The 23,636-nt window shown below is 35.3% G+C and overlaps 1 protein-coding gene across 4 annotated transcripts in view; it reads left to right on the top strand.

Annotated features, from left to right (window-relative positions):
* The window catches only part of AUH (AU RNA binding methylglutaconyl-CoA hydratase), a 162,879-nt gene that overhangs the window by 11,274 nt on the left and 127,969 nt on the right, over window positions 1–23,636 (top strand). For 2 of the 4 annotated variants that reach the window (XM_082657399.1, XM_082657398.1), the window contains exons 2-3: window positions 8,044–8,111; window positions 8,221–8,308. The exons of the other annotated variants lie outside the window; for them this stretch is intronic. In XM_082657399.1, coding sequence (XP_082513525.1) covers window positions 8,044–8,111; window positions 8,221–8,308 — 156 coding nt within the window. The remainder of the gene's footprint in view (window positions 1–8,043; window positions 8,112–8,220; window positions 8,309–23,636) is intronic. 4 annotated transcript variants of the gene reach the window in all.

Genomic DNA, 23,636 nt, shown 5'->3' with positions numbered 1-23,636 from the left:
GTCTTGCACCATTGAATGGTCTTGGTATTCTTGTCAAAAACCAATTGATCATAAATTTTTATTTACTTAGGTCTTTTTAAATTTCTTTCAGTGGTGTTTTATAGTTTTCAGTGTACAATCTTGAACTTTCTTCAGTTTATTCCTAAGTATTGTATTTTTTTGATGTTATTACAAATTGAATTGTTTTCCTAATCTCATTTTTGGAGTGTTTATTCATAGTGTATAGAAATTTAACTGATTTTTATATATTGATGTTGTATCATGCAACTTTATTGAGTTCATTTATTAGCTCTAATAGTTTTTGGTGGATTCATTGGGATTTTCTGTGTATAAGATCATGTTATTTGTGAATGGAAATTGTTTTACTTCTTTTTTTTTTCCTATTTGGATGCCTTTTATTTCTTTTTTTATGCCTAATTACCCTGGCTAGAATTTCCAGTACAACACTGAATAGAAGTGGTGAAAACAGACATCATTATCTAGTTATTTATCCTAAGGAGAAGACTTTCAGTCTTTTAACATTAAGTATAATGTTAGTTGTGGGTTTTCTATAAATGCCCTTTATTAGGTTGAGGAAGTTTCCTTCTGTTACTAGTTTGTTGAGGTTTTTAAATTATCATTAAAAAAAAATCATTTAAAGCATGTTGGATTTTGTCCAGTGTTTCTTCTGCATCAGTTGAGATGATCATGTAGCTTTCAAATGTTTTCTTTTATTCTGTTCGTGTGGTGTGTAACTTTGATTGATTTTTGTGCTGAACCACCCTTGCATTCCTGGGATAAGTCCCTCTTGGTCATGGCTGCTAGATTTGGCTTGCTAGTATTTTGTTGAGGATTTTTACATTTGTATTCATAAGGGAAATTGGTCTAATATATTCTAGTATATTCTTGCTTTATTCTAATCTGTTTTCTGCACTGTGGCCTGAGTGATCTTTTTAAAATGCAAGTTTGAGTGTAGAAATAAATTTCCCCAACTTGGAAAAAAGCTATTAGAAATGCATAGCAAACATTATACTAAATGGTGAAATACTTAGAAACATTTTCATTAAAGGCATTGATAAAATAAGGGAACTTATTATTTTTGCTAATATTATGTTGGACTTGAAGTCCTAGCTAAAGTAAAACAGCAAGAGAAGGAAATGAGAAATTAACATTGGAGCAGAACATGTAACTGCCAATATTTCCAGATAATGATTGATTGTTGTCTTAGAAAATTGAAGAGAACCACTTATTAAGTCTATTAATATTTAATAAATTTGCCAGAAAAAGTTCATATAAAATAACACTAAACTTACCACGTACTCTCAATATGTGATTAGAAAATATAAATGATATAGAAATAAAAGCATTCACAAGGGGCAACAGATAGCCTTTGAAGATGTGCAAGATGAAGTCTCTTAAGTCTTTATTGAGGAAAAAACCAAGACCTGAAAATTTGCAGCATTGTACCATGTTATAAAGGGAAAGAGTTAATACTTTAAATATGTCAGTTTCCTAAATATTAAACAACAAATATCCTAACAGTGTATTTTAAATTTCATTGAAAAGAGTTGTGTTTAAGAATATTTAAGACATTTTGAAAAATAATAGCTGGTAGACGTGGTGCTTACTGTACATTAGATAACAAAACATACAATATTGTTATAATAATTAAAGTAGGAAGAACATTAGAATAGGAGTGGCCCAGGAAATTGACAGTAAAACAGAGTCCAGAGAGTGATTTTTATAGTTATTTAGTATACAGTTGTTTGATTTTTGAAATCAGAAAGAAAATAGGGTACTATTTTATAAATGGTGCTAGCCAAAAATGTTTATGCATTTCAGAGAAAATAAGATACCTGCGGAGTTGAGAACAGCAGAAATGAAAGTAATCAATGTTAGGAGAAAGTATTAGAGAATTGTTTCAAAACATTAGGGTAGAGAGATCCTTTATTTTGTTTTAATTGGTTTAGTTTTACTTTTTCTTAATTATCTATACAGTTAGTATTGTGAGCAATATTTAACATGGTTTGTTTTGAGAACGAGCAGTGCCTTCCTCCACCCCATTTCCTATACTCCAGAAGCAGTTATTTAAAACCCTTTGGCTGATTCTTTGGGGTATATGTTATTTCATATGTTATTTCATTTGAAATAACATACATGTGTTTCTACTGGAATTTTCAAATTTAGGTATTACCTATCTATTGACTTTTTGCAATGGAGGATAAGGGTTTGGCTCCCTTTCACACTCCACCACAAATGTGTACCTTCTCTTTTGCCCTCATCCTCATTCCATGGTTCTCTGGTAATTTCGCTCTATTTCTAGGTCTAAGAGAATGTTGCCATGTTTTTTAAAAAATTTAAAAAAATAGCTTTATTGACATATAATTCATATACCTTAAAATTCTCCTATTAAAATGTAGTTTAATGGCTTTTAGTATTTTTACAGAGTTGTGCATCTATCACCGCAATCAATTATTGAACATTTTCATTGCCCCAAAAAGAAACTTCACACTTTTTAGCTGTCACTGCTCAATCCCTCCATCTCTACTAGTCCTAGGCAACCACCAGTTGACCTTCTTTGTCCCTTCTGATTTGTCTCCTCTCAGCATTTCATATAAATGGAATTATAAGGTATGTGCTCCCTTGTGACTGGCTTCTTTCACTCAGCATGTTTTCAGGGTTCATCCGTGTTGTACGTGTATTGATACTTCGTTGTTTTTTTTAGGCCAAATATACACTGCGTGGATATACTACATTTTGTTTATCCATTCATCAGCTGAGGGATATTTGGGTTGTATCCACGTTTTGAATATTTTGGATAATGCTGCTGTGATCATTTTGGTGCATTTGTGTGGATGTGTGTTTTCATTGTAAACCCTTTTTAAGGAAGATACTAAGCCCGAAAGTTGCAAAGGCAATAATATACTATATAAAAAGTTAAAACTGTGGTGCCAAAAATTACCATAAACAAGTTGAACTTTAAAAGTGAATGATAGGGAAAAGGTTTGTTTTATAAATAATGAATTAATGTCTGTAATCTAAAAATTTATTAATTGAAATGCAAAAGACAACTCTGATAAGATAGGCAAACAATGAGAACAGTTAATTCAGAAAACAAATGACAAATGATTATTAAACTTAGTTAACTCAACTTTGGTTCATAAGATTAGGTGAAACTTGATACATAATGATGTTATTTTCCCATATATTGTCAGAGATTTATAATATTCAGTGTTGGGTGGTAGACCAGTGATTCACAATGACATGTTTAATGAGGTCCCCTTAGTGACCTGAGATGAAATGTATAGATAATGTAAGCAGCTCACACACATAATTAAAAAAATCTTTAATAAAACAAAAGGAAGGTAATTTATGGCAAAATAACTTATTTCAATATATAATTTTTCTGCTGTGATCATTAAAATATAAATAAGTTAGGATTTAAGAGAAGTAAGACGACTAGAAGCCATTCTACAAAGTAAGTAGCGGAAAATAAAAAACAGGTGGTATAAGGGGATATTAGAATAAAACCTAGTATTGGGTTAGTAATAACAGACCAAACTTATTTGTATATGATAAGAGACTGAGACAATAGCTTTAATTGAAAAAAGGATAATATGCGAAGGTAAATTTTCAACTGAGCGGAAGTGGTATTCTCACAAATGAGCCATGCCTTATTTATTTATTTATTTTGGGTCAAAATAATTCTCTACTGGGATGTGGGAGAGGGTGGTGACAGAGTAAATTGTAAGATTCAGTTCTCATTGACACCAAGTCAAACGGAAGTTCTCTCTTACCAGTAATATACTTGAAAATGAAGTGAATGTAATTAGACTTAACATAACTTTTTTTTTCTCTGTTTGATGGGTACCATGTAAAACAGAATATATTAAAATTCCTCTAATTTTAGGTCAAAAACCTTGTACTCGAAAAGAGTGTATGTATCTTTGTGTAAAGTTATGAATTTTGTGTATTCCAGTGTAATAGATCCTATGCTAGTGTATCTCATGCATCTTGTCTAACAAAGTCTGGTGGTTCCATACAAAGTGGTACACAGAATTGCCACAGAAAGTTCTAAATGGCCTGAAGGAGCTGAGTTCCAGTGTCCTAACTTCTTTATTTCTTTATAAATAAGTTAACGTGTATAATGTAAGACTAATTTGGTGGTACAGTTGTGTCTTAGTACAATGTAGAGGTAGTTTTAAAATATATTAGAAGTGATCTTAATTTCAGATTGATTTTATATATTTTTTGAGAATTAGTGATAATATGAATATTAAAATATGTGGGCAAGGAAGTGTCCTTGTGCAGGTAATACACATAATTGGAGCTCTATTAAGATGTGCTACTGTGAATAAATAGGTACTAGTGATTTGGCTGGACAGTATCTGTATTTTTGAGAGTTATCTGTTAAAATTTAAGAATACACATTCTGTTGGACCTAGAAATTCCACTTATTGATACCTGTCAGAGAGATATTTATTGTACAGAAAAGAAATCTTCAAGAATGTTGATTGCAGCATTGCAGTATTTTAGTAAAATGCTAATGAAAAGGAAACTAAATAATGGAAATTCATTTCAGATAATATTATGAATTAAAAGGAATGTCTTGATATAGAAAGATCTTTAAGGCCAAATTAAGTAAATAAAGGAAATATGTATGAACCTATTTACGTAGAACAGCGCCAACAGAAAATACTCTGTGGTCCCATTTATGTAAAATAGCAACAATAAGCAAAACTATAGTCACAACTCTATTTCTGTATGTAAATATATTTTGTGGAAGGTTCCATATCAGCAGATAACTATGGCTACCTCTGGGGAGGAGAATGGAATGGGTCCAGGGAAGGAGGACTTTCACTTGGGGTGTATCACTTCAATTTTGTATGAGTAAAATGTATTCATATATATATATATATTTTAAGTCCCAGCTGAGTCACTTTGTTCATCTTTCAGTTTTGTGAGCTCTGTAGGGCAGGGTTGATGCTGTGATATGAACTTGTTGAAGATTCACCAAGAATTTTATATTTTGTCAAAAGACAGGAAAAGTCTGAAACAGGAATTTAATAACCTTAATAACCTAGCAAACTTTTTCTGGCTAGGTTATGTGATGAGGATGCATGATAATTGAGTTATTGAGAAGCTATTAAATGTGAAATAAAGTGGGGCAGTTACAAAATGAAAACAATAGGCCCTGCAGAATAAAGTAAGGTTTTATTCCATTTTAGGGTATCAGTAGCTTACTGATACATTTGGTGGGACAGTTGTTAGGCACAGGATGATTCGTTTTAAATTACAGAGCTGATTTCCAACTGTCTGAGGTAGAAGTGCTCAAAACATCAGGCCTCAAACATGGGACCAAAACCACTGGAATTAACTATGGTAGAAGCATTTTGATGGCACTTTACAGTTTAGTAATATTGTCAACAGTATCCTATCTAGCATCTATTCATTGTGGTAACACTTTAATTATTGCATCAAAGTGTTTGCAGAAGGGACAATAATAATTAAATGCTTATATTGAAAGCTTTACATATGTCTTGCCATATGATCCTCACAACCGTCCCACGGAGTTTGGACCTATTAGTATCTTCACTTAACAGGGTAAGAAACGGAGGGTCAGAGAGGTTAAGTGACTGTCCAGTGTCACATAGCTAGTGGCAGACTGGGGTTTCAGTTCCAGCAGTCCGACCTCAGAGTCTGCATTCTTAGCCTGTACCCTTAGAGTTGATAACCAGCTTGGGTGTCTCAAAGGCACTTCAGATTCACTTTAATTCAAAACTGAACTCATGAACCTTATCCCCCGGCACCCTCACCTTGGTGTTTTTTATGGTTCTCTGTCTCATTGAATGTCATCTTCTTTTCATCCAATTGCTGAAGCCAAAACTTTATTAGACACTCCTTAATACCTCCTTGCAATGCATTCAGTCCTCAATCCAGTCAATCATTAACTCATTTTACATTTACCTCTTGAATAGCTCTTGAGTCCTTTCACTTCCTTCTACTTTTAACTCAGCTAACCTCAGCCAAACCTATTATCTGTTGACTGGACTGCAGCTTGTGCCTGGAAGTGTCTAGCCCTGTACACTTTGGCATGGTCTCCAAATATAGAAACGAATCCTCCCCACTGGTTGTATATGTGTGTTTATACAATACTTAAAACTCTCTCAATGGTTACTCCTTATTTTTTAACAGGGCCTGTAATGACACTGTCTGACTGGTGCTGACCTCTCCTCTCATTGGGTACTCTTCTCCTCCTTCTGGCATGACTATTTTATGATTTCTCCTATGTTGTTCCTGTCTGTAATCCAGCACCCCCCTCTCCCCCAATACTCATCTTCCCAATCTCAACTCACATAGCACTGTCTTGGATAAGCTTTCCCTGACTATCCCTGTTTGCCCCCAGACCATATCAGTTCTGGTTACAAATTACTGTAGCACCGTTCAGAGCATGTAAAGCATTTTGAATTGTATATTTCTATGATTTTTTTAATTGATGTTTGTCTTTCCTTTTTAGACTATAGTTCCTTGAGGGCTGAGCGCCATAATGTGTACTCAGTACAGTTGAATGAATTAATATCTAGTCTTAACCACTTGGTTTTCTTCTGAGGAAACTAAAGCATGAACAGTGTAGCAAGTCTCATTTTTCCTTCAGGTGTGGAGTTAGATTGCTATTTACTAGCTGAAGGTAGTTATTTAACCTCCTCAAGTCCCAATTATTTTATCTGTTCCACAAGGATAAAAACAGTACCTACCTCTTAGGTTGCTTTGGGGATTACGTAAGTCAATAAATGTAAAGCGCTGGGAACAGTGTTCAACACATAATAAAGGACTCAGTTAGTGGTAGCTGTTGTCATTAGTATTGGGACCTACCCAAGGTCATTCAGCTGTTTAATGCAGAGCCTGCCCTAGAAACCAGTTCTCCTTCATGATTTTCTCCTTGCTGAGATCACTGGGAATTCTTGTATATTTATTCTGCTATGAGCCTAAGTTCGTTGAAAAATGGGTTTGAGCAGTTTCTTGCATAGAGAAGGCATGCGCACATTTTGTTGTCTTTCGTTTAACCCAATTACAAATAAGGATTACCCCTTTCCCTCAACCCCCGCCCCTCCCCCACCTCGCCCCACCTGGTGGAAGGCATTTTTGTTATACAAGGAAAATTTGAGTTTCCTTGGGGAACAAGAAGGTCGGGTACAGATTTTAGAGGACTTTGAACATCAAATTAAGGTCTTTGAACTCGGGTATTTTGGAAATAAGAAATAAAGGATTTTAAACGGGGTGAATTCTGCGCATGGAATTGGTTTTAGAAAATTGATCCGACTACAGCAATTGGAATGGGAGGCTGGATTTAGATGATGCTCTCTGATAAGATTAGGGAAGTTAGGAGGGAGAGCTTGGCTTTGTAGGAGAAAGAATGAACTTCCTGTAGATTCAGGTTGAATTGCTTTTTGGAGTTCTAAGTGGAGGTGGCTTCAGGTTAAGTACATGGGACAGAGCCAGGAGAGAAACCTAGGATGAAAATACTGAAAGCTATGTAGTAGGACAAAAAGAGTATTAACACCTGGTGTACTAGCAAAAAAGCTGATCCCACAATGCTTGCCTGTGAGAAGGAGTTGTTAGCTATTGTGTACTTCTGTATATATTGAAGATAAAAAACCATATTTTAAACAGTATTCTGTAACTTAGAATTTTCACCAGTAAGCGTGGCCTTCAACTAGCTAGTCTGATTTAATGATGTAAAATTTAGTAAAATGTGGCAGATTACCTTGGTGGTGTTTAAGGAGAGAGGAGTTGAAGGGAACATGCTGTTATAAAGTTCTTCTTTAAAAGGCTGTAGAAAAGTGGTGAATATTAGGCATCAGATTGATTTTATAAATATATATACCACTTCTTCAAAATTATGCTTGAAAAGGAAGGTAAACATGAAAATTAGGGTAAAGCTCTTGAAGTGAACCTCAAGGTGGTAGTAGATTCCTAAGTCCCAAGTCAACTAGCTGTGTATACGGGAGTCTGTATCCTGAATACGTCACTAACTCAAATGACTTTTTTTTCCCCCTTAACCAGGAATTGTGGTGCTTGGAATAAACAGAGCTTACGCCAAAAATTCATTGAGTACAAATCTTATAAAAATGGTGAGTGTAAAGATTAAACTATTTGCTTCTAATATTAAGATACAGTGTTGATATCAATCTGAAAATGATTTTCCCCCCTTTTCCTTCTTACCCTCCTGTTTCTGTTTAGCTTTCAAAAGCTGTGGATGCTTTAAAATCTGATAAGAAAGTACGGACCATAATAGTCAGAAGTGAAGTCCCAGGGATATTCTGTGCTGGTATGTAAATAGATTAAAATTTTAAAACGAGTCTAATTTTTCCTTAGTAGTAGCCTATTTTCCATTATAAAGTGTTCTGTGGTTTGAATTCCATTACCAACAATTCCTTTTTGTTTTTTTTTTTACTGTTTTACAAGAAAAAAAAAATGCTTTGTCAGTATTAGAAAGAAACCTTTGCTGCGTGTGGAAAAAGTTGTTTTGGAAGTTGAAAAATAATTTGAGCCATTAAAATATATGTTTGTAGTACATGAATAATATTTATGAAAGATGAGCTGTGCAGGAAAAATCACATCTCCTACTCACAAGTGTGCTCTGTATTAAAAAATGCTTTAATTGACTAGCAGTAGCTACCCCAGTATGGAATGTTAAATATAGACATATGCTTTCGTGTTTGTAGTAGTGCCCACTCAAGTATGTGTCCACGAATTGTACTTTTAAATTGGTATCTACAGCGGCGAAATGTTTTTTCTGCTTGTACTGTGTTACCAAAAGCCAAAGATTAAGTTGTCTTGCATTTTCCATATTTGTAAATATTTCTAAGTCATGAGATTGAATGAATCTGTTTCAATTTAGTGAAAAATGTAGATGATTAAATGATAAAAGATTAAAAAATGCTGACAATATACCGGATCATTATAATTTACTAATAAGTAAATGAAGGCAGACGTTGACTGAGGCGTAAAAAAATTTTTTTCAGTAAAAATATAAATGGGATAATCCATTTGAGATAATCAGACATTTGAGGGAACAACATACAGTATTTTATTCATTCAACAAGTATTTTTTGAGCATTTAGAGTATACCCAGAGCAATGCTGGGACTTGGAGGAGCATTTCTAGACAGAATGTTTTTCGAGGTGTCTTAGTTGAGGCTGATGTTCTTCAGTTTCATTGTTAAAGGTCCTCAGATTTTCCAAGCTTCGAACTCCATAGCTTCCACCTTAAAATATTGCAAAATTTTATGGTATTTAGGAACATTCAGTGTAAATGAGTTATATTTTAGCTTTTGATATAATGTACCATACGTAAAAGGATTAGTTTTAACTTGTTTGGCAGTCAAAGAGAGTAGGATTATTATGCTCAACTGCCTGGGTGATGACAATTTGCAGTACAGTCTTCTGCTTTTACATCTGTCCAACTCGAGTAACACTATCCTCCTGGTAGGATTGTTGGAGGCTTGATGTGACAATGTACATAAAACACAGTGCAGTAGTCAATAAATTATAGCTGTTAATAGTTTTTATAAGGGCTTTACATATATTTAAACATTTTTTCTTAAACAGTATGAAAAACTTACACTGAGAGAATTAGAATTCTTGTATCTGTGACCTTAGGATCAGGTGACTGGGTGACTGAGTCTAACTTCGTGACCAATGGCTCTGAGGTCACTGTACTCAGGTCCTCTGAGGGCTGGTGAGGGGCTTATTGGGAAGACGATGAGCAGTTTGGGGGCTTTTAAGGAAGGCCCAATTATGTGAATGTTTGAGGAGTGATAGTGATAGTGGGAGAATAACGCTTAAGAAAGAAAGAGTTGATTATAACTAGCATTACTGTCTTTCTGTTGGTAATGGGTTTTGTAATTATAACACTATAATGACTGGTAGAATTCTTCTTGTTTTACCTATTCCTTTGCTGCCCATTGGTTTTGTGTCTCCACATTACCGATGTTCTTTGGAAAAGGCTTTAATGCTTTAGCACAGGTTACAACTATCTTTTATAGGTTGCCTTTTTGGGGACATACTAGGTAATATACCAAATGCTTTATCAGATTAACAAATTAGCATTGAATACTTTTTTCCAAGGGCTTATCAAATCTATTTTCTTTGTTCTGTGTGCTTTTGCATGATCAGGATAATTTTTTCCTATGTTTTAACATAAGATTTTTTGCCGTATTTTGTCCAAAAAAAAGTGTGAATTATAGAAAAATTGGGGCAAATCATTTTAGTAACTTAGAGTATATAAATAAAACCATTCTTTCAAATTTCTCTGAAAGGTTTTCTTACGTATATTTGAAACAGGCAGTTTAGTATGTCTGTCTTTATTAATATTTTATTAATATTATATTTAATATTAATATTTATTAATATGTACACATTAAGTGTATTGTATGTTTAGATACACAGAATCTCTTTACATACTTAAAACAAATATTTAAACTTATTATAGCCTATAAAAATAGTAGTATAAAAATTCTAATTTTTTTCTTTTGACATTTGTTTTCTTTTATCAACACAGACGTCAGTTTCTTTTTTTTTATACAGCAGGTTCTTATTAGTTATCAATTTTATACACATCAGTGTATACATGTCAATCCCAATCACCCAATTCGTCACCCGCCCCCTGCCCCCACCGCTTTCTCCCCTTGGTGTCCATACGTTTGTTCTCTACATCTGTGTCTCAATTTCTGCCCTGCAAACTGGTTCATCTGTACCATTTTTCTAGGTTCCATATATATGCGTTAATATACGATATTTGTTTCTCTCTTTCTGACTTACTTCACTCTGTATGAGAGTCTCTAGATCCATCCACGTCTCTACAGATGACCCAATTTCGTTCCTTTTTATGGCTGAGTAATATTCCATTGTATATATATACCACATCTTCTTTATCCATTCGTCTGTTGATGGGCATTTAGGTTGCTTCCATGACCTGGCTATTGTTAATAGTGCTGCAATGAACATTGGGGTGCGTGTGTCTTATTGAATTGTGATTTTCTCTGGGTATATGCACAATAGTGGGATTGCTGGGTCATGAATACCAGTGATTTTTAATCTTTCGGGGTATGAGGTCTCCTTTTTAAGTTCTTAAAATTTCATGCACTTACACATTGTAGTGGTCCTATGTTGATTGAGAAGATGTGTAATGTCAGAATGCCACTTTGGTTACAGTAATGTATTTAAATGAATTTTCTTTTACTAACCACAATGATAATCTAGATACAGAAAAATTTGTATCATAGTTATCATGGCTGTAGACGAAGTTTTCTATACATATATGCTTTCAGATACCATTCCATACCCTAGGCATGACTCCAGGTTGGGAATCGATGTTACGTTTTCTTTCTTGTGGGTTCGAACATTGCTTTTGGGTTTTATAGCTTACCTATACTTCTCTTAGAATGCTGAGAAATATCATTTTGATAGTCAAAGCTCATTGTGAAGCATTGGCTACATAGGTTGTATTAGAGATTGGCCTGAATGTGTGCTGTCTCCCCTGCATACTCTAGAAATTATTCTTTTATTCATTTAAAAATTTTATCTTGTTTTTTACATACACACAAACACATACACACACAAAGAAAAACTGAAATAATTTTGCTATTTCAAAATATTTTGGAGTCAAAATTTTAATATATTACCTATAATGAAATTATGAAAAAGACCTTTTGACTAGGCTATTGCATTGTAAGTAAACATTTAATCCTAGTCATCTGTTTATTTTTGTTCTTTCAGTGTTCTAACACTAAGTAGCAAAGTAGATATGCATTGCTTTTATCATGAAAATTTTATGAGAAATTTCTGAGACGGAGGATTTTTTCTCTTGAAATTCCTGAAATAGAGTATAAACAATTCTTGGTAATTGATTCCTGTGTGTAGAACTCTAAATTGAGTGTTTCACTGAATTATACTAGTGTGGGTTTTTTTAAAAAGTAAAGGTACTTTTGCTTCTGCTTTTGAGTTCTAGTAAATTATGTTCTGACTAAAAACTTCTCACTAAAATGTCAGTGTGCTTTATTGAATGTTGTATTGTTCAAATGGTTGTAGATGTCATGACATGGTTGGATTTATGGAGGCCTCTGACTAACAAAGTTATCTAGTCAGTATAGTTTCAGAATCTTAGGTTAAGTTACATTTGTATATTTGAATGTTAGTCCCTTAGAGAGTTTGATAAGTAAACAGAAAGGATAGATAATCCACAAATTTGTATTAGTTTAACATAGGGTTCTTTTCTTGGAAATTAAAAAAAAATGTGTGTTATAGAGGTCTGAATTACTTGCAGTAAAATGTACCAGTTTTAGTACATATGTAATTGATTAGTTTTGACATGTTTAAACCATGATGACAGTTGTGATATAGAACATGTTCATCCCTTAAAAAGCTTTCTTTTTTCTTTTTTAATTGAAGTATAATTGACTTATAATACTATGTTAGGTCCAGGTGCACAACATAGTGATTCATTCTTTCTATATACAAAATGATCACCATGATAAGTCTAGTTACCATCTGTCACCATATAGTTATTAAATATTATTGACTGTATTCTCCATGGTATACATTTCATCCCTGTGACTCATTTATTTTGTAACTGGAAGTTTATACCTCTTAATCTCCCTCACCTATTTCATTCATCTCCCTACCCTCAGCCCCTTTGGCAACCACTTGTTTGTTCTCTATCTATGACTCTGTTTTTGTTTGGTTATGCTTATTTGCTTTATAGATTCTACATATAAGTGAAATCATGCAGTATTTTTCTTTATCTAACTTATTTCACTTAGCATAATGCCCTCTAGGTCTATCCATGTTCTTGCAAATGGCAAGATTTCATTCTTTTTCATGGCTGAGTAATACTCTGCTGAACATATAGGTATATGTATCACATTTTCTTTATCCATTCATTTATCAGTGGACACTTAGGTTGCTTCCATATCTTGGCTGTTGTAAATAATACTGCAATGAACATATGGGTGCATATATGTTTTTGAATTAGTGTTTTTGTTTTCTTTGGAAGGATACCAAGGAGTGAAATTGCTGGATGGTATGATAGTTCTGTTTTTAGTTTTTTGAGGAACATCCATACTGTTTTTCATAGTGGTTGCATGAATTTATATTCTCACCAACAGCACACAAGGGTTCCCTTTTCTCCACATTCTCACCAACACTTGTTATTTGTTTTCTTTTTTTTTTAAAATAATAGCCATTCTGACAGGTGTGAGGTAATATCTCACTGTGGTTTTGATTTATGTTTCCTTAATCATTAATAATTTCATGGATCTGTTGGCCATCTGTATATCTTTTAGGAAAAATGTCTATTCAGGTTCTCTGCCCATTTTTAATCAGGGTGTTTGTGTTTTTGATGTGAGTTGTATGAATTCTTTGTATATTTTGGATATTAACCCATTATCAGATATATCCTTTGCAAATATATTTTCCCATTCAGTAGGTGCTCTTTTCGTTTTGTTGATATTTCCTTCACTGTGCAAAAGCTTTTTAGTTTGATGTAGTATCATTTGTTTATATTTGCTTTTGTTTCCTTTACCTGAGGAGACATATCCAAAAAAATATTGCTAAGACCAATGTCAAAGAGCATATGTTTTCTTCTAGTTTTATGGTTTCAGGTCTTATATTTAAGTCTTTAATTCATTTTGTGTTTATTTTTATATATTGTGTGAGAATGTAGTCCAGTTTGATACTTTTGCATTAGCTGTCCAGTTTTCCTAACACCATTTATTCCTAAATCTTGTATTCTTTCCTCCTTTGTTGTAGATTAATTGCTAATAAAAGTGTGGGTTCATTTCTGGGCTCTCTGTTCTGTTCCATTAACCTGTGTATGTGTTTTTGTGCAGGTACCATATTGTTTTACTGTAGCTTTGTAATATAGTTTGAAATCAGAGTGTATGATACCTCTAGCTCTGTTCTTCTTTCTCAAGGTTGTTTTGGCTATTTGGGGTCTTTTGTATCTCCATACAAATTTTAGAATTATTTGTTCTAGTTCAAATGCCATGAGGATTTTGATAGGGGTTGCACTGTATCTGTAGATTGCCTTCAGTAGTATGGTCATTTTAACAGTATTCTTCAAATCCACTAGCACAGTATATCTTTCCATTTGTTGGTGTTGTCTTCAGCTTCTTACAATTTTCCGAGTATAGGTCTTTTACCTCCTTGTTTAGATTTATTCCTAGATTTTTTTTTTTTTTTTTTTTTTTTTGCGGTACGCGGGCCTCTCACTGCTGTGGCCTCTCCCATTGCAGAGCACAGGCTCCGGACGTGCAGGCTCAGCGGCCATGGCTCACGGGCCCAGCCGCTCCGCGGCATGTGGGATCCTCCCGGACCAGGGCATGAACCCGTGTCCCCTGCATCGGCAGGCGGACTCTCAACCACTGCGCCACCAGGGAAGCCCTATTCCTAGATATTTTTCATGCAATTGTACATGGGATTGTTTTCTTAACTTCTCTTTCTGATAGTTTGTTGTCAGTTTATAGAAAGGTAACAGATTTCAGTATATTCATTTTGTACCCTGCAACTTTATTGAATTCACTGATGAGTTCTAATAGTTTTTTGGTGGTGTCTTTAGGACTTTCTATATATAGTATCATGTCATCTGCAAACAGTGACAGTACATTTCTTTACATCTGTTCTCCTTAGTTCACTGAACAGCTTTATGTTCTATCTTGAACTCTATCAGATAGTTTGCTTATCTCCACTTTTCTTAATTCTTCTGGCATTTTAATTTGTTTCTTTGAAACATATTCCTTTGTTGCCTCATTTTTCTCAGTTCTCTATTTTTATTTCTGTGTATTAGGTAGGTTGATTACATTTCCTGATCTTGGATAAGTAGCCTTATGTAGGCAATGTCCTACGGGGTCCAGCAGCACACTCCCCTCTGGTCATCAGAGCTATATGTTCAAGGGATGCTCCCTATGTGGCAGGGCTAACTACTGTGCTGGTAGGTGGTGCTGGCCTCTGGCCTGGTTGGCTGCCAGGCTCTGCCTCATGGGTGGGGTTGGGTTCTGAGGCAGCTGGTTTCAGGGCCAGGTTGTCCTAGGGCTCGCACTAGCCTGCTGGTAGGTAGTGCTGTAAAAATCTTTCTTCTGCCCATTTGTAGTCAGTCTTTTCTGACCCCCTTAAAACACTGATCTCGTTGCTCTTACCATAGTTTTCCCTCTTCTAGAATGTCCCACATATGGAATCATTCTGTAGGTGGCCTTTTGTATCTTGCTTCCTTCACTTAGCATAATGCTTTGAGATTCACCCATGATATATGTTTCAGTAGTTTCACTTTATTGCTGAGTATGATTTTCATTATATTGCTGAGTATTCATTTTATATGCTGAGTAGTCCATTGCATAGATATACCACAATTTGTTTATCTGTTTAGCAGTTAATGGTCATCTGGGTTTTTCCAATATTTTGGCTTTTATAACTACTGCTTCCATGAACAGTGACATATAAGCCACTTTGTGAACATGTTTTCATTTCTCTTGGATAAATACTTAACAGTGGAATTATTGGGTTTTATAATAACTGTACATTTTGTTTTGTAAGAAACTCCTACTGTTTTCTAGCCATTTTGCATTCCTACCAGCAATGTATGAGCCTTCCAGGTGTTCCACATCCTTGTCAACACTTGATATTGTCAGTTTTTAATTTTAAACAACCTAATGGGTACGTAGTTATATTCAATATATAATTATGGTTTTAGATATCATTTCTCTAATGAGTAATGATTTTGAACATCTTTTCTGGTGCTTTTTTGTCACCTGTATATCTTTTTTGGAGAGTGTTTATTCAGATTTTTGCCCATGTTTTAATAGAAATAAAAGTTGTGTTGGTTATAGAGTTTCTAATATATTCTTAATACAAGACCTTTTGCTGATACATGTTTTTAAAGTATTTTTTTCTACTCTTTGGCTTGTCTTTTTCTTAACAGTTTGTTTTGAAGAACAAAAGTTTTTCTTTGAAGTCCAATTTACTCAATTTGTTTTCTTTTATGGTTTGTTCCTCTTTTGTACCTAAGAAATCTTGTCCTACTCCAAAGTCACAAAGACTTTCTCACACTATATTTTCTTTCAGAACGTTTTTAGTTTTTACGTTTTATATTTAAATCTATGATGCATTCTTAGTTAATTTTTGTTGCAAGGTGTGGATTTAGGTAATGTGGTATAATAAAATATGTATTTGATTTTTGCCTTGGGTGTCTGGCACAGAGCTCCTAAAATCCTGGGAATTTCTCTGGCGTAATAGGAGTATCTTTTGCAAGTGAATGAGATGGTTCAAAGCAGGAGCCTTAGATAACTTTCAGATGGGGCTGGTTGACAGAAAAATCAATCATGGGATTAGAGGGTTAGAACTTTCAGCCCCAGTCCTCCAACTTCAAGAAAGTAGAGGGGCCAAAGATTGAGTTCAGTCACCACTGTCCAATGATTTAATCAATTGTGCCTATAGAGTGAAAACTCCATAGAAACCTATAAACAATGGGGTTTGGGGGAATTACCAAGTTGGCGAACGCATGGAAGTGTTGGGAGGGTGAAACCTTTGTGTCCCTCCTGCCCCATACCTTGCACCATGTATCTCTTCCATTTGGCTGTTCCTGAGTTGTATTTTAATAATAAACTGGAAAATGTAAGTAAAGTGATTTCTTAAGTTTTGTGAGTTATTCTAATGAATTATTGAATCTGATGAGGGGTGTGTGGGGAACTCTTGAATTTATAGCTGGTTGGTCAGAAGTATGGGTGATCTCTGGGACTTATAACTGGCATCTAAAGTGAAAGAAGTCTCATGGGACTGAGGCTTTAACCTGTAGGGTCTATGCTAATTTAGGGCATTAGCATTAGAATTGAATTGAATTGTTGGACATCCAGTTGGTGTCAGAGAATTGGTGAATTGGTGTAGGGGACTACCCCCCCCCCCCACCGCATTTAGTGTCAGGAATAGGATTTGCTAGACTGACTCATAGACCTCAGGGAAGTGCTTTATTTACTATTACTGGTTTATTATAAAGGCTACACCTCAGGAACACCCAAAATGGTAGAATGCATAGGGCAAGATTGGGCTGGAGGGGGTTAAGGAGCTTCCATGCCCTCTTGGACATGACACCCTCCCAAACATGTGTTCAACAGTCTGGAAGCTTCTTGAACCCAATTGTTAATGGGTTTTATGTAGGTTTCATTACATAGCCACAGTTGATTAAGTCATTGGCCATTAGTGATTGAACTCAATCTCTGGTTCCTCTACCCTCCCCAGAGACTGAGGGGTAGGGATAAAAGTTCCAACCTCTAATCATGGCTTGGTCCTTCTGGTGACCAGCCTCCATGGTAAAACTATTAAGGGGCCCTCTAGCAGTTAGCTCATTAACATAAGCTCAGGTGTGGTTGAGAGGGGCTCAGTATGAATAAAAATAGAAAATACTTCTATAACTCAGGAAATTCCAAGGGTTTTAAGAGCTCTGTGCCAGGATCCCATGACAAAGACCAAATATATTTTTATTATATATTATAAAGTATATCTAATTCTTTAAGCACCATTTATTGAAGACTAGCTTTTCATCCATTGAATTATCTTAGGACCTTTCTAAAACAATCAGTTGACCATATATGTTTGAGTTATACCCAGGCTCTCTATGCTCTTCACTGTCTCAATTACTGTGTACAGTCTTGAACATGCTTGGCTAAATTTATTCCTAAATATTGTATATTTTTGATGATACTGTAAAATGACCTTTCTTAATTTAGACTCCTGATTTTTATTGCTAGGCTATGGAAATACAATTGATTTTTATATGTTGACTGTATCCTGCAACCATGTTAAACTCACTTTTTAGTTCTAGGAATTTTTTTTGTAGATTCCTTGGGATTTTCTATGTAGATATTCAAGTCATCTGCAAATAAAAAGACAGTTTTACTTCTTCCTTTCCATTATGTTGGCCTTTTGTTTTATTCTTATTACATCAGTTAGGACCTTTATTACAGTGTTGAATAAAAGTGGTGAGACTGTTAGGGGGAGGGCATTTAGTCTTTCACCACTAAGTATAATTTAGCTGTAGTTTTTTCACTTATGTACTTTACTAGGGTGAAAAAGTTTCTGTTCCCAATTTTGTGAGGGTTTTTTGTTTGTTTGTTTTTTAAATCATGAATTGGTGTTGAATTTTATCAAATCTTTTTTTGTTTTGCTTTTATTAAGATGATCATATAGTTTTTCAGTCTTTTAATATGGTGAATTGATTGATCTTCAAATATGAAACAACCTTGTATTCCTGGAATGCACCCTTTTTGATCATGATATATTATTGTTTTTATATATTGCCAGATTTGATTTGCCAAAATTTTGTTGAGGAATTTTGCAACTTTGCTCATGAGGGAAATTTGTTTGTAGCTTTCTTTTCTTGCAATGTTTGTGTCTGTTTTTGGTGTCAAGGTATTGCTGGTCTCATAAAATGAATTGGAAAATGTTGCAATTTTGTTTCTTCTATTTTGCTGGAAGAACTTGTGTAGAATTGATATTATTTCTTTATTTGGTAAAAAGCACCAACAAAACCATCTGGTCTAGGAGTTTTCTTTGTGGGAAGATTTTTAACTATGAATTTAATTTCTTTAGTAGATATAGGACTATTCAAGTGATCCATTTCTTTTTAAGTTTTGATAAATTATGTCTTTTAAGGAAATCATCTATTTTATCTGAGTTTCCAAATTCATTGGCATGAAGTTATTCATAATATTCACTTATTATCCTTTTAATGTCTGTTGAATCTAAATATAATGATGGTTCCTTTTTCATTTTTGATATTGATAATTCGTGTCTTTTTTCTTAAAAGTCTGTCAGAACATTTATTATTTTTCTTGATCCTTTCAAAGAACTGGCTTTGGTTTCATTGATTTTTTTTTTTTTTCTGTTTCCTGTGTCATTAATTTCTTTATTATTTTCTTTCCTCTATTTGCTTTGGGTTAAATTTACTTCTCATTTTATAGTTTTTTAAGGTGGAAGCTTAGATCATTGATTTTAGTTCTTCTTTCCTAATACAAACTTTTAGTATTATTATTTTAATTTCTTCATTTCAGCGTGCCAGAGATGCCATTAAAAATGACTCAGAGTACTCATGGCCTTTTTGTGGAACTAATAATTATTGGTTGTTGCTAATTCATTTCTGACCTTATTTCCATTTTAAAAAATACTACCGAAATAATATTTTATGTTCTGTAGATATTATTTTCTTTTTAAGAAACAGGAAGTATATGTTAGTAATAACCTGCTGACTCATCTCTCTGCTTCCATTCTTGCCCCACTATATATAGTACATTCCCCACAGTGCAGCCCAAGTAATCTAAAAAATAATCACTTCATTCCCCTACTTCAAATAATTCTCAGAAATAAAGTGTGAATCACTTCATTCCCCTACTTCAAATAATTCTCAGAAATAAAGTGTGAATCACTTCATTCCCCTACTTCAAATAATTCTCAGAAATAAAATATGATGGGCTGAATAGTGACTCCCAAAGATGTCCATGTCCTAATCCCTGAAACCTGTGTATGTGTGATCTTACAATGCAAAAGGGACATCACAGATATGAATAAATAAAAGATCTTGAAATGAAGAGGTTATCCTGGATTATGTAGTGGGGCCAATATAAAGACAAGGTTCTGTTTAAGAGAGAGGCAGGAGGATTAGAATTTGAGAAGAGAAATGAGGATAGGAAGAAGTTTGCAGGGAAGAGGCCCTGAGCCAAGGAATGTGGACAGCTTCTGGAAGCAGGGAAAGGCAAGGAAACTCATTATCTAGAGCCTCAGGAATACAGCCCTGCCAACCCATTTTAGACTTCTGACCTAGAACTGTAGGATAATTCCACTAAGGTTGTAGTTATTTGTAGGGAAACTGATACCAAATGTATAAGGTCTTGCTGCTCTGGCTGCCTCACCTTCTCCTGTTCCATCTCTCACCTTTCTTGCCCTTGTCCATCCCACTTGATCCTGCAGCCCTTGTTCTCTGTTAGACAGTGCTCATTCTCCTCTCAGACTACTCAGTGTTCCCTTTGCTTGGTCTCTGCTCAAATGTCATCTCCTTAGAGAGTTGTTACCTTGTCATTTTAACCAAAACAGGCCTCCTTACTTCTCACCCTCTGTTACTATTTCGTATTTTAGCCTCATCTTTGTACTTCTTAGTTCCTGAATTTATTTTTTACTTGTTTGTCATCAATCTGCTTCTTCTGCAGATAAGCTCATTCCCTGGAATTGGGGCAGGTGCCCATTATCAGAAGAGTGCCTAGTCCATTGACAAATAGTTCATGGGATGAAGAATTGAAAAATTTTGGTTGTTGAGAAAGTAATGTTGGCAAAGATTAAATAAAACAAGCTTATTTTTGGATTCAGTACATATACAGGTGGCTTATAGGATGAAGAGACAGTTGGCCTTGGCTGTTCTCCCTTAGCCCCCCTCTCCAGGCCTGCCCAGTTAGGTCGTGCAGCCTTTGGTGGGGAGGGGGCATTGGAAGGCACTGAAGGCCACAAGAGGTCCTCAGTGTAGAAGGCCCCTCTTCTACAGGGGAGGGGCCAGGGGAGTATAAAATTCGCCCGTGACCCTGGGTCAGGTTCGGTAGAGCACCAGCAGCTAGAAAGGCAGAGCTGGAAATATTAGAAAGAAAACTGAATTTTTATCAGTCTGCTTCTGGCAATTGATATTTAGCAGCACAGTTTGCTTTCTGAGAGGGTCCCTTGGGAGCCAGAGTTAGTCTAGATTAGGGTTAGGGAAACTTTTTCAGTAAAGGGCCAGATATTTTAGGCTTTGTGGACCTCTTACAGTCTTTGTCATACTTTATTTAAAAGAATTAAAAAAAATTTTTTTACAGTGCTTTAGAAAAAAGTAGACTGTTTTTAGCTTGAGAGCCAAGCAACAACTGGGTGCAGAGTGGTCTGCAGGCTGTACTATTCTTACCCCTGGTCCAGACTTGATTCCTTTTTCTCCTCTGCTTGGCTGAGTCCATTTCCTGAGACCTGGCCCCTCACCTGTAGCTGGAGAAGCCAGGCTGAGTTCCGTTGAGCTCCACAGGAAGATGTTAAGATGCCTGACCTGTGGAAGCTGTGTTGTGTCTCTTAACGTACTTTAAAAGTACCTTTTTCTCTTGTGCGATTGATGAATGATCCTGCAGACAACTCTGCAACTCACAGTTGTACAAATATTTTGTTCACTGATATCATCATTTAGATGAATGCTAGATTTGAAGGCCACTACCAGTTAGGATTATTTTGAGGTTTAGGGTTCCTGGAAACCTCCTGATTAGAATTTCCATTTGAATAACTTAGGACTTTGGAGGGCAAAATAAGATTTGAGAGATGGAGGTAGTATTTTCGTATTCTCTAAAATAAAAATAAAGCCAACATGATTAACACATTAAGTAACAATATGATTTATTCATTTTAATATCTGTAGTACTATTATAGACTTGTTATCTCTTCCTAACTGTAAACCTCTGGTCATTCTCTTCTTTTGAATTCTATGAAATACTTCTGTAAATTGGTTTTGTTTTTCCACAGATAGGACAGCCTTCACTGGGTGTCTTTCTTAAAGTGTTGTTTTGTTCTAGCAGGCAGTTATTCTCCTGGAGGATCTGCTTGACCCTTTTGAGGCTTGTTTTTAAAGTTTCTGATGTCTTTACTAAATGCCTGGGGTGCTCTGTACATTTTCTTGCTTCTTGCTGGTCATACGTGAACATCAGGAGTTGTTCAGACCACAGCTCCCTGTTGATGTTCTTTCTTTGATAATTACCTATGAAATGATAATTGCCTTAGTTTAAAGCTTAAGGGAACCCCATGCAGATTATTAGCACTCTCTCTGTGAGAGGCTCTCTCCTCTCTGGTTCCCTGTCCTGCAAATTCCAGCCAACCAGCCTCCCCTGCCCTCTCATGTCCGTGTGATAGAAGCAAGACCAGTGTTGTTCTGTTTAGATCTCCCTACCTTGCACCGCAGCCTGTAAAGTGCCTTCAGAAAGAAAGCTGGAACAGTCAGTGGGCTCCCAGATCAGTCTGTCACTACCTGTTGATCAACATCTGAAAGATATTTCATATATATTGAATGAAGAAGGGCTAGTAGTCCAGTGCCACTCACTCCCCATAGTCAGAAATGGAAGTATCCAGTTCCTTTAATGGGGAATGGTATTTAAGAACCAACATCTGGGTGCTAAACATGCTCATTGTTCCTTGGGTGTCTGCTTCTTGGCCCTTTTACTGGGCAGAACTAAGAAATATGTAGATAAATAAATTAGATTTTTTATGTATATACACACATACTTATGTCAAGGTCTGTATTTATATATTGAAAGCCATGAATTCATACTGATAACTCCATTTCCAGTTCACCACAGGATTCATTCTCATTCTTTCCTATTCTCTATATGTATCATATACAGTATATTTACTCAATTGCTCAGTCCTATTGTAATGCAGAAAATAGTTTCAAAATTGCTGATCCATACCACTGTGATAAACACACTTGCTAACTAGAGTTTGTTAGAGTATTTATGTCTTTAGACTGAGGGTATAGAGTAAAAATACTGTGTTGAAAAGTTATTTACGTTATTTCCCCTTCAGTTAATTATGTTTGATTCATATGAAGTAAAATTAGATTTCCTCACTCTTGTTTGAGTATTTGAAGTATCAGTACAATTTCAAAAGTCAAAACTATTCATGGAAGTATCACTACTCACTTCCTCCCTCTAATCCCTTCCAATTCCCACCCTTGAGGGTGTTAATGAATCTCATTAGTTTCTAGTTTATCCATTATGTTTCTTTTTGCAAAATTAAGGATGTACTTGTTTACCTGTTTCCATTCTTGTACAAGTAGGATTCTATATGTACTCTTTTGCACTTACTTTTTTTTCAGTTAACAGTATATCCTAGAAATCATTCCATATTAGTTCGTAGAAGTGTCATGATAGCTAGAAGTGGGTTAATGAGACTTTCTCAAGATGGAGATACTCTCCCAGTTTGCTTGCTGATGAAACTGATCCTGATCCTGTTGAGAGGGAGAAATGACATGACTTTAGAAGAGAAGCCTTCAAGGACTTCCCTGGTGGTCCAGTGGTTAAGACTCTGTGCTTCCACTGTAGGGGGCGCGGGTTCCATCCCTGGTGGGGGAGGTAAGATCCCACATGCCATGCGGCGCAGCTTTAAAAAAAAAAAAAAGAAGTCTTTAAGCAAGCCAGGGGTCCTGGGATGCCGGGCAGAATGGAGGTTTGGGGTTTTGGTTGATGAAAACCAACCAAATGCTTCACTGTGAGGAAGAATGAAGCCCTGTTTATTAGAGCCTTGAATTCTGATAAAATCCTTTTCTTTAAATGGGGAGTTGCTATAAATGACTTTGAGGAAAGTTTGCTATATAGATTTTAAAAAACTAAATTTTTTTTAGAGCAGTTTTGGGTTCACAGCAAAATTGAGGGGAAAGTACAGAGATTTCCAATATACCCGCTGCCTCCACTTATGAATAGCCTCTCTCATTAGCAACATCCTCCACCTGAGTGGTACATTTGTTACAATTGATTAACCTACATGGTTATAAGTGAGTAACTTTACACAAGGGTTCACTCTTGGTGTTGTGCATTCTATGGGCTTAGACAGATGTAAAATGAA

Source organism: Grampus griseus (assembly GCF_964374135.1).
Source record: "Grampus griseus genome assembly, chromosome: 6".
NCBI lineage: Eukaryota > Metazoa > Chordata > Mammalia > Artiodactyla > Delphinidae > Grampus > Grampus griseus.
Note: the sequence above shows the minus strand (reverse complement) of the source record. Positions and strands in the feature narration are given on the sequence as shown.